This window comes from Gobius niger, assembly GCF_951799975.1.
Source record: "Gobius niger genome assembly, chromosome: 5".
NCBI lineage: Eukaryota > Metazoa > Chordata > Actinopteri > Gobiiformes > Gobiidae > Gobius > Gobius niger.
Genome location: NC_136856.1, coordinates 28,955,446 through 28,967,969, shown reverse-complemented (window position 1 = coordinate 28,967,969; position 12,524 = coordinate 28,955,446). Strand labels below are relative to the sequence as shown.

At 39.7% G+C, this 12,524-nt stretch overlaps 1 protein-coding gene across 7 annotated transcripts in view; it reads right to left on the bottom strand.

Moving 5' to 3' along the window:
• Nucleotides 1-12,524, bottom strand: part of LOC306963634 (teneurin-3) — a 360,281-nt gene that overhangs the window by 15,711 nt on the left and 332,046 nt on the right. For all 7 annotated transcript variants that reach the window (XM_079557215.1, XM_079557217.1, XM_079557216.1 and 4 more), the window contains one exon: nucleotides 8,013-8,167. In XM_079557215.1, coding sequence (XP_079413341.1) covers nucleotides 8,013-8,167 — 155 coding nt within the window. The remainder of the gene's footprint in view (nucleotides 1-8,012; nucleotides 8,168-12,524) is intronic.

The following is a 12,524-nucleotide window of genomic DNA, read 5'->3' as shown; positions in this document are numbered from 1 at the left end:
ACAACAAAAAAAAAGGACCAAAAGAGCGACAAAAATGTGCCGGAAAAGCAACGAAAACACAATAAAAAAGTGACAAAAACACGGCAACAATGCAACAAAAAAAGTTATGATTAGTTTTGTAGGTCTTAGCTTTCAAATGAGGCGTTATTCCTATAGTTTGTTAGCTCCAGTCGAGAGGATTTAAGATTTGGGTAAAGCCGAACTGGAGAAAATGTGCTCTGTTAATGTGGGGTTAAGCAATGGAAATGCTGAACAGGTTTCTTAAAAAATGCCATATTTATGACAATTATAGACTATCCCATATTTTCTACAGTTTTTTCTATGTATTATTTGACAGTTTTTGTAAATGGTGAGTTTAACTGTTAAAGGTGCATTGAGCAACTTTTCATAAGAAAAAAAAAGTTGACATTTGTGCGTACTTGACCCTGCAGTGACCCAGCGGCTGTTTGAGTGGTCAGCATGGCGCCTTTACTTTCCATCTACAACGCTTCATGAGCAAATGTTTTGTAGGTTTTCCGGTGAGAGGCTCCGTCAGCGGTGAAAACCTTCCAAACAGTTGGTCCTGGAGCGTCCGAGAGACCACTGTGATGGAAAGTAAAGGTGCCATGCTGACCACTCATACAGCTGCTCGGTCACTACAAGGTCAAATACGCACAAATGTCAACTTTTATTTTCACATAAAAAGTTGCATAGCGCACCTTTAATGTCAGTGTCTGAGGCTCCCTTCTTTTACAACACAAGATTATTCTGGATTAAGTAGAAATATACCAGGGTCAGGGCCGTAGCCATGCCTCTACGGTATTGACTTCATTCTCCTGGATGCGTTTAGAAGGTGCACAGCAAATCTAATCGCAAGACATGTTAGAAAAAATACATTCCGAGGGCTGCGACAATAGTTACTACATCGACTTATCGTTCAGTAAATGAGAGATGAACAACACAATTTTAAAGATCAAAAAGCAATGGAAAAAAAAAAAGAACAAAAAGTGACGACAACACACAGCAACAACTCAAGGAAAAAGATCAGTTTAAATCACTTTTATAGGTCTTAGCTTTCAAACGAGATGTTTCACTAGCCAGAAGCTTTTAGATTTGGGCAACGCCGAGGTTAACTGTCATTTTTAGGCTTTAGAGTTAGTTTATATTTCGGTTGGATAGTGCGACGTCACAGCTCTACTTGCGGGTCCGGCAAAAAAAACTCTTAAAAACCACAATCAATATTTCTGAAACTGATGATGCTACATGTTAGCATTGTGCTAATTAATGTTAGCTAGCATTAGCCTCGACTGCCGTTTTTTTCCGCTTCTACTGAACAATCTGCTGCGGAAAAATGTCCATATCCATATCGATAAATAAGTTCAGAGTGGAAAATTGTGGTTCGAACAAAAAGAACAGGACAGGTTTGTGGTGACAGTAAATCACTATCAAATCAACCAGTATTTTCACGATCACCAAAATCACTAGAGCAACACGTTTCACGGGCAAAACATTTCTGATCTGGTTTGGTGACGTTTGTTTAGGTACTATATCTTAAAGGGGGGGTATTATGCAAAATCAACTTTTTCAAGCTTTACATCATGTTATTATGTCATTCCCTCATTAAAAACATGCCTGAAGTGTTGCCTTGGCACATTCACATATTTTTGAGTAATCTGTAAAAACTCTGATGGCGGCCATTTTAGGGATAGGTTTGCCTGAGTCCTCCTAGGAACGCCCCCACCTCCTGGAGACGCCTCCGAGCTTTCGTCACCAGCCGAGTAACCAACCACTGCTCCTCAGCAGAACCCCCTCCTCACTGATGCCACAGACAGCGTGTGGAGGGGGCGTGACGGAAAGGGTCAGAGGTTCTTAAAGAGACAGAGGCCTATTTCAAGACATTCGCTACAGCCATTTTGAGAGAGCAATTTTATACAAGGCAGTTATTTTAATTTACTGCATTTACAGACCAACAGAAGGTTTCGTCATCATTGTAGTGTGCTATAGACTGGTGCTATGTGATTGAAAAAAGCATAATACCCCCTCTTTAATATATGGCTTAATTTCACACAAAAAATGCTGTTTTCAATCAATGTCATAAATTAAACCAATTATGTCTTTGTAGAGTTGAATAATCCTCCAGATCGATGGGATTTCAGACGCCAACATACAGCGTACACAGCGCCTTATTGCAAATAATGAGCTAATCCGATGTAAAAAAAGTGACAGATTCGTTTGACGCATTGGCTTTAACCGAGCAAAAACCACGAGCGCAGAAGCCAACAGCGCAGATCTAAAGCCTTAACACGATTAAAATAGTCGGTGTGTAAACATGAATATTGAATATCCTAATCTCCGTCAGAAAGCTGTCAGGCTAAGTGTCTGTGACTGACAGCGCTCCTCTCACAGCTGTCCGTCAAAGTGGCCAAGCCTAAAGCGGAACGCCGGTATTTACATTCACAAGTGGAAACTTATACCGAATCATTCTCATTATAAGTGCGCTGCATGGACTCGCCATGTTTGACTGACACTGCTACAGTAGCGTTAACTTTATCGACAAATATAGTACGTCGAAAAATTACTTATTAAAGCCACAACGGAAAAACATTTCTGCCAGTAAATAGAATAAAATACAAGTGTTTTTTTCATTATGAGTGGTTGTTTATTAGTGAAAATATAGGCTGAATAGATGTCTGGGCTGAAAATGCATAAAGAAGGACGAGTGGTTCAACGAAACGGATTGAAATGAATTTTGTTCAAAAGCCCCATTTCAGACCACAGCGTCACAGAAACAAGTCTAGACCTTTCTGCATTTGCTGGAGAGAAGCTGTGCCACATGATAAATGCAATCTGTAAATACAATGGATTGCTAAATGTTTATTACAGGTGCCTATTCTTTTTTTTATTATTTATGACTGCATTCCAATGAAGGGCCTAAAACACTATATGTGACTCGTAAACCGAGTTATGAGCCATTCCGTAGTTCCTCTTTAGAATTCCATGTTGTCAGAAAGTGACGTTATTTTCTACATTATTCATGCCCGGTCTTGACTTTTGAGCAGTAAAATTTAGAGTGCCATTAAAGTTTAAGCAAAGGGCTGTACCTGGGCCGCAGAAGTGTCGTGCATTGTAATTTTATAACCTAGTGTACGGGAAGCGGGGCACTTCTTTTTGGAGGCGTAGTGTAAATTTGATTTGACAGAGGTGGTAGTCCATTGTGAAAAGGTTGTTATGTGCAATGGACTTCTCACTCGGAGGGGCTTATTATCATGGATGGGCGCGAGTGTCCTCGATGCAGAGAATTTCTTAGTGGAACAGTGAGCGCTAACTCGGCTGCAGCCACATCAACACAGCCCCTCTCCGCCCCTCCTTCCCCAAACCAAGCAATTATTCCTGCCTCCGTATCGTCTGCTGTGATCTGAAAACTCATCTATTGCATAAACACTTCATGTCTGCGCGTCCTCCGAAATCAGAGTCTTCCCGGCCCACAGAGTGCTTTGGTTCCGAGGCAGAAGGACAGAACCGAAAATATCGCGGCGGCTTGATTGCGCTATTGATTATCCACCCAACTTTTTACACGTAACCACGTCTGTCTGGCTCCGTCCACTGGGACACAAGGTCAGGACAAAATGCTAAAATGTTTGATCAAATACTTGCGCCCGCCACGCAGATCCATTTCTGTTTTTGTCCAGAGTGGAAACAACAGTTAACCAAGGGTTCCCAGCCTCTCTGCATCTTTTCTGAGATGATGTGTCGGCTCTGCATAAATCTACTGGCCTTATGATGGCCTTTTAAAAAAAAAAAAAATCCTCTGCTCCACCACGAGCCACAGGCGAGAAAAAAGTAGATGCACCGACCGAACGAACACTCATTGTTACATCGTTGTCTGGCATTTCTTTCTTTTCTTCCATAGAGGTCATACTTGTGATGTCATAACGTAGCATCAGCCAATGGCAGCTAGTTGAGTGGACAGTCTGCAATGTTATTCTTCTGATAATCTGCCGCTCAATTTGCCATCTTTAAGTTTCTGGTAGCACTTATTTAGCCTCAATAAAAACTTAATTCCTCATGAACAATTCATTAGTTAAAGGTGCATTATGCAACTTTTTTTTTGAGGAAAAAAAAGTTAAGATTTGTAGTGACCTTGTAGTGACCCAGCAGCTGTACGAGTGATCAGCATGGCATCTTTAATTTCCGTCACAGTGGTCTCTATGACGCTGCAGGATCAATGGTTTGGAAGGTTTTCACTGCTGACGGAGCCTCTCACCAGATAGCCTACAGAACAATTGACCCGGTAGCGTCTTAGAGACCACTGTGATGGAAAGTAAAGGCGCCATGCTGATCACTCGTACAGCTGCTGGGTCACTATAAGGTCAAACATGCACAAATCTTAACTTTTTGTCCTCAAAACAAGTTGCACAATGCGCCTTTAAAGCAGTACTAAGTAGCTCTTCCCCCTAGAGGCCATAAGCGCAACTGCAGGTGTAGTAGCAAGTTACAATTTTTTAACTTATTAATTGTCTTGGAGAGTAAATACTACGCTGACAGGAAAGGCGAAGGGAGAGAGGGATATTGTGCATCCAATTATACAATGGAAATATTTTTTTTCACTCAAACTTGGCTGTAAATACTGTTTAAAGTGACGTTAGCCCGCAGTTAGCTTTGCCCGTTAGCATGTTAGCTTCTTCTTCGTGATTACATTAGTGTGTATTGCTTTCTCCGCACCGGTGGCAGTCAAGTTGCAAACATGGTTTTCTGGCCAGAGACACCAGGGGGAGATGAAAGACCCTCCAATCATCCCATAAACACTTGTATTACCCCCACAGGGACTACGGAAAGGATTTATTAAGGTAAACACGTTACTTAGTACTGCTTTAAGTGTGACTAACACATAAGTACTACTACAGTTAATGCCTAATTCATAATGAACAGTTCTTCACTCTATTCATTGTTAAGTAGCTATTAAGTGTTAGTTACACTTAACTAATGAATTGTTTATGATGAATTAAGTGTTAACTCATCATGTATTAGGACTAAATACGGTGTAGATATTATAAGTGTTACCAAGGTTGTTTTTTTATTGAGATTTCAAAGGTGTACATCCTCTAACTCAGTGGTTCTCAATCTTTTGGAGCAGCGACCCCCATTATAACAAGTAAAGGGGTTCGTGACCCCCCCGCCCGGGTCACACTGTGAAAAATAGGAACATTAGCCGACATAATTCTTAAAAAACAAATGGCTGAAATAAAATTCATCAAACTACGATCAAATAATGGCACTCTGGTAAAATTGCAAACACATGCTACAATAAAACATAAGATTCTATGCTGATGAAATTATGTATATTTTATCTAAATGATCTGGGGACCCCCCAAATTTGTCTCGCGACCCCCATGGGGGTCCCGACCCCCAGGTTGAGAACCACTGCTCTAACTTAATGTCTTTCTGCAGCAGCGTCACAGCGCCACACTCTGGCCTGGCACATGTATTACAGCACATTCAGACGCCTGAGTGGATCCACGTGAGCGCACAGATTTACTGAAGCATTCTCACAAACAAAGCCTCTTTCATCTTGGCGTGGCCTACTATACGAATCATTTGCATATTTTTCTCCTCTTTTTGATCGAGTAACTGGCTATAACAATAAGAATTTCCCCTTCGGATTATTTTGAATTTAGCATTTCAATATGATTTGAAATGGAAAGGTATTTTTAATAATGTTTTGGCAGTAAAAGCTTGCAGAGTTTTGAGTGTCTAGAAAGGCGCCTAAGAAATAAAATGCATTACTATTATCACTGGTTTGGGCTTTATTTCGAATACAGCATACTCTGAGTTTAGTTAATCACTTAAACTAACTGGCAGCGCTCTCATAAAAGAAAAAAAGGTTGGGAACTACTGCTATAGCATTCAGATAAACACAGTCTGTACAGAAACAGCGCTATTCTCTCGTTTAGTACGGCAGTCTCGCCAACCAGCTTTGCCATCCATACAACCTCTCCCTTCAAATGACTAATTAAAACAAATCCGCCTGAACTGAAGCATTAATCAGAGACCTAATGTAGCCAGGACTCGCGGATCCATCCAGAAGAGCACTCACTATTGCAGCCATAATCAAAATTCATAAGAAGCGACTTTCTACCAATTTCAAATTTAATTGGATTTGGTTCCAGGTACTAGGGCTGAATGCAAAGAGGGGAGACGAGTTTGGGCAACTTTCAAGTGCTTCTGTGTGACCCGCCGCACAACTAAATTCATCCTGATTTATCAAAAATGGATGCTCGGCGTGTGTAATAAATGCGCACTTAGATAACATATTCAGCGGGCGTTCGGTTGCCTTAAGTCTGGCCTTGTTCCAGTGCAGGAAATAGAAGATTTGTTGAAAAGAGCTCCGAGTCCACGCGGGTCCAACGCAGGTACAGAGGAATCGGAAACACATGACTCTTTTATGTAAGTTTGGCTGCAACAAAAGAAGAAGTGGGTGATATCCTTCCGTGAGCTCCGGTTTGATGTGCCCTTGAAGGAAAGGGCGCAGAGAAGACGCTGTAGTTCAAAAGGGGAGCGAAATTGGGACAGCGCGTCTTTGAAGATTTAGAATGCGGAGGACGCAAAAAAAAAAGCCTTTAGAAACTTTATATAACGGCTTTGAATCAATTTGGCAATGTTTTTTTATTATACAACGTAATTATCATTGAGGACGGAGCACATGCTTGTCACGACGAGTGGATTGGATTGATTTCAAGCGGATTTAACAACTAGTTCAATATTTTCGTAAAATTAGACTGATTGCATTGATGTTCAGCCTGTCACGGTGTTGTTTAAAGTGATAGTCTGTAAGTTTGCGAAGTGGGGAGAGATAGAGTGGAATTTAAAGTAAAAAACTCAAGAAACCAGAAAGACCTTGTCACTATAGGAGAGCAGGGAGAGAACAGGAAAAGCTTCTCACTGGTTGACGCGGGAGGATGCTAGACTCTGATTAGTTGCTGAGATCTAGGAGGGAGGGGCTTTACAAAATATATATATATATATTATAATAACTTACTTTACTTTGTGTAATACATTTAGACTTCCAGACTATCACATTAATAAATGATCGTCATTACATTAATTTATATTTTTTCTTCTTCTTTTGTAATATTTAAACATTTTCACTGTAGTAAATTGTGCTTTATATTTATTTAAACGCAAATGCTAATTAATATACTGTATGTAAATTAACACATTCTTTAAAAAAAAAAAAAAAATACGAAACTAGTCACTCTAATACACCTTATGTGTGATTTTGGTAGCTCTGTGACAAAATAAATGATGATCATAAACTTTTATTTCATAAACTTGTGAAAAGTCACAATCTGGACATTTTATATTATCACGTATATGAGCGCGTTTGATGTTCCAATGGAAACATAGAAACAGTTGAGATTTTAACATTTCTCTGAGTTTTTAAATGGTCAAACGAGCTATTTATGCATTTGCATTTCCAGAGAGGACAGAGGAGGAGAGGAGTTCATCAGAAAGTTGAGTGTTTCATAAAACACGCATTATCTCCGTTTCTAGAAAACGACCAGTGATTTTGATCAAAACTAGCCTCTGTTTAGCTTAGATTTCCCAGGAATCGAGGCACAAAGTATTAAACTATTTTCACCGACGGAGAGCTTAGAGTCTTGTCTTTCAAACGAGCCACAGCATGTGTCCATATAACATAGAATACGCTGTGTTGCTACAAATATCATGAAAAATGGTCTGGATTATTGGCATTCTACAGCTAAATCCCAAAACAGCGCCGTACTCAATGTGTTAATACAACTAGGTCTATAACAATGCGTTAGGTAATGTAATATTATCATTTATTGCAATATTTTCCTGGCTGGAACTTTTGATTTTCTTACTTCGACAGAGCTAATTGAAAATATTGTAGTGCACCGGCCTGGCCAAACACCTGGGCTTGCAACTTGTAGAGTGTACCATCCCTTCCCTCTGAGTGTCTTTTTTTCTTTCCCCCATGGATACTTGCTAGTTCCTAATCTTGTGTCACTCACCTGACTGATGTCCATGCTGTTGTCGCAGGTCAGAGGTCGCGCAGAGGTCAGGTCGTTGGAGCCCAGGAAGGTGGAGATGATGCCGTTCTGGTCCACCTTGCGGATGGTGGTGCCGTCCACAAAGTAGATCATGCCGTTCTTGTCCACCGCGACGCCTGAGGACACGACGTGACAGCAGTGGTAAATATAGCTACACCTTTTCACATAGTTTTAGTGTTGAAGTCAAATATTGAAGTGTGATGACTACATTCTAGAACCAAGCTTCCCAATGACCCTCAAAATATCAATGTGAACAACAAACCAAAGCCGAAATAGTTATTCATATTGCTTTAAATTACAACAATCTTGAAATCAACAGAGGGCCCAGACCCCTATGGGCTTTAATAAGAAAAGTAGACGGGCCTCAGCCCCGAGATGGAGGAGGCGGAGGGGACAGCGAAGGAGACAGCGGAGGAGGTGGAGAGAGGCGAAGTTGAACAGCTCGTCTCCAAACTGAGTAAGTGCCGCTAAACTCTGTTCATGGTTGAAATGTAGCTTGAAAAAGGTGGTTGTCGTGAACTTTTGGTGATATAAAGTTGTGCTGTTTCGTGTGGGGCGGTGTTTTTCTGTCTTTCTATCACTCTGTCCATTGGCCGCTGCTTTCTGTGTGTTCACATTTGGGACGGTGAAATCACCCACGTTTCTCCTGTGCGCCCATAATCGGGCTTAAAAAATGAGTTCAGATGGTGGCGCTGTTTTACCATTTGTTAGCATCAAATCAAGCCTTTAGCTTCGAGGTGAAAACACTAACAGTTAAAAACACAGGGTTTTTCCCCAAATTAAGTAAATATCCAACACGTACTGTTTAAATATATACAGTAGGATTATAATAGGAATAAAGACAGGAAGCTGAAAGTTAGTAAGAACGTGTTTAATTTTTCACATTATCTTTTTGAATGTCTATAAATTTAGGTAATAATTGTGAATGATGGGTTTTATTTATTTTTCATTTTACCAATAAAAAACAAATATATCAGACTGCGAGTATCAGAGCTAAACCTGTTCAAATCAAAGTTTGATTTTACTGGTATTTGTAATATAGTTGTAGTTCATAACGACCCAGTCAGAAAGCCCCACCATCAGAGGTGTCAGCTTCTCTGGTTAAACCCAGTTTAGACATGAACATAAAGGCACTCCCTTCAACTTCCACAAGGCTCAGTAACTGGATTCTGAAGGTACTTAGCTTTCAAATGAAGAATGGCACATTCCCATGTCGTCAAATTTGTTCTTTCTGTTTTGCCAAATTATATTAATGAAATAATAATAAGAATTACACAGTTAAGTAGTAACAGTTGTGCCTTTTTAAACCTCTCTAGTTATATCCCTACTAAAGACCTTTCTTCAGTTTTAGCTTGTTTTCATGACTTTAACGGAAAGCCTGATGAGTCAACGGAGTCGTCACTTTGCGGACGGAGAAAACCGTAATAACCGTGAACGTATATAAAGCTCTTTCTGGTGGCTTTGCGGCGCCTCTGCTTGCATGACTCAGTGGACAGAACACGGTGGATACATGTGTCGAGCTTGCCTCCCCATTTTTCAGGTCACTGCAAAAAGCACATGCATCAATAATTCAAACCGCTGCTTTTCTGCTATTAAATAATTTCTCGAGCAGGAGTGGGAAAGCCTGTATTCATAGCGTATATATGCGCGCTCTAAAAACAGGCAGCGGAAGTCGTGACGGGATCTATTCGTTTGAAAGAGCCGTTGAAAAAGATTGGGTTTTTCTTATCAAGCGTGGGCTGTACTTAGTTAGATTTAAGTCATTGATGAGCTTTTGAAAGTAATTGTACTACAACCGAGTAAATTGTAGTGAAACACAACACATGAATAATACTATTTTGAATCATGAATGGTATTTACGTTTTTTGTCTATAATGTATTAGTATTAAATATATTGACATTCTAACTCATGAATCAGACTCTTGTGCTCGTAGGGTGACCCCATGTCTTCGGGAGCCTTTTTAAAGCCTTTAACAAAAGCAGAGGAGTGTTTGTAAAGTGCTGTTTCCGCCGTTTCACCAATGTAATTTAGTGAGTAATGCAACGCGGGGAGAAAATAAGGCTGTGCGGGTGTTTTATAAGACAGAAAGACAAATATGAGTTCCAAAACTGACGCATTTGGAGTTCTTTCTTGCCTTTTTACCTCAACCCTCGTCTCTGTCCTCCAGTGTTAATTTTGACAACATATTTTAATTTAGTTTCAGTCTTAGTCTTTTGACGAAAATGTAATTCGATTTTAGTCTAGTTTTAGTCAAAAAAATATCTTCAATTTTAGTCTAGTTTTAGTCGACTAAAATTGCAGGTAAATTTAGTCGACTAAATTTAAGACGAATTTAGTCGACTTTGCATTGATAATATTCATTATAATCATATTTAATCTTGTTCCTCTGCTTCATGTTTCTGCTCCACATGATAAAGCTCAGAGCTGATCCTTTGGCAGTGAATTTACATGATATGAGGCTCTTTCAATAGAAGTTTGGATAATTTTAGTCTCTCCTTTTCATTTTTATTTAGTCTTATTTTAGTCGACTAAAATATCTGGACATTTTAGTCATAGTTTTAGTCTCATGAAAAACTTTTAATTTAGTTTTAGTCCAATTTTAGTCGTCAAAAATAACACTTTGACTAAAATTAAGACTAAATATTTTAGTCAACGATACGAACACTGCTGTCCTCAAAGTTTTCAGTTATCCTTGAATCAGTCACAGTCCCGGACCGATGTTTTATGTGCAGAAGTGACCCGTGCTGCTGCGCCGGTAGCACTATAGGACAGGCTAACAGACTCTAGACCCGCTCTCAGAGAATAATAACTGGACTTAACAGAGGCGTTTGGTGCGTGTGTGGGTCTTTCATCAGGCAGTCACTTCTGTCGATCCGGGACTGGGTTCATTTAGGAGACAGTCGGAGATAGATTCAGGATTTGGGATAAAAGCCTAGATTTCCCACATTTTTCGAGACATATGGTTACCCTGGTTGCTCGGTGTTGCATCTCACTGAGACGCTTTAACTTAAAGTGCATATGACACATTAGACACATTTTTTGTTAAAACACAGTTGAAACTATTATATTTAAGATTTTGCTAAAGACTGTACCAAGTTTTCTTTACTTTGGCAATTTTTGTGATGTTTGTATTTTCACTTCCTAATTGGACACTGAGAGGAAGTGACAGAGTCAAACTGCTATGGAACGTTACCTTCTTCTATGTCACTTCCTTTAAGTAGCTTAAAAAGTCTAATAAAAATAACTTTTCTGCCCAACGTTTCTTCATTAAAATTGCTGCTTCACTGAAATAAAATGAATATTATGCAACCGATGTTAAGTCATATTATCAAAAGCATTAAAACCTGTCATATGCACTTTAAAGTGGGATTGTTTTATTCCTTTTGGAATATGTGAATACTAATAAAACTTACAAAGATGCCAACAACAGCACAAAAAGCTTTTACTGTTGTCGGCTCCTCTGTTATGCTGTTCAGTTACACTTGTTTAGTATTTACAGGTATGGTCTGACTCTCTACTTGTTTTAAATGTTATTAATTCTCTGTACAATTAAATGCCATTGTGTTTTGTTTTTGTTTTAAAGGGTTGTTGTCTTTTAGGAAGAGAGAGCAGCTTACATTTGCCTACAGTAACATCGCCAAAATGGCATTAAAAGTATGTTTTGTTGGAGAGCTGCCCCAAAGATCGGTCATGAGTTTCACATCACAACTTGTTAACGTGTGCTTTCTGTCTTTCTTTGTGTGTGTGGGGCAGTTTTTTCATCAACAATCATCAACAATCTGCACACAATTTGAGATACGAATGAGCGGCCGAGTGGAAATGACAGCTTTGGAGGATTTTGGTTTAAAGGGGGGAGAGACGGGCTGTTGCCATGGTGATGATGATGATGTTGGTGGAGGTCGAAATTGTCTCAGTGATTGAGTGCCAGCGCGGCCGGGGAAGTTGGAACCCAGTGAGTCAAGTCTCCATTTGTCCCAAACTTAGGAGGGGCATTAGGAGGCGGTCGACAGATAGAATCTGCACTCAGCCAAGGACTTTTACAACGTTTGTATTGAAAATGACCAAATATGTCAAAGGTGTGTGAAAGGTATTAAAAAACACCAGGACAAATCCTCTTCGAAAACAGACGGGAGATAAAAACAAGGTTGAAAACAAGAGTACTGGCTATTAGCAGTTCAGGCAATCTGAGTGCAGAAAGGATCACAGGTAAGACGGTGAAAAGCTTCAAAAATAAAGTCAATTTAGCAGAAATGTTTTGTTGTTTTGGCTTTAGTCTGTCATAATCAAAACTGATATAGTTTTATGAAATTATGAAATTCCAGAATTCCAGAAAATATGACATGACAAGAATGATGCGTTTTCCAGGAAAACAAAAGCAAGGACAGACCAAAGCACAAAGCTAGAATAAGCGAGTCTCTTAGTGAATTTAGTGTCTGACTCAACTCTGCCTCCACTCTTATCGCTCAAGCAGG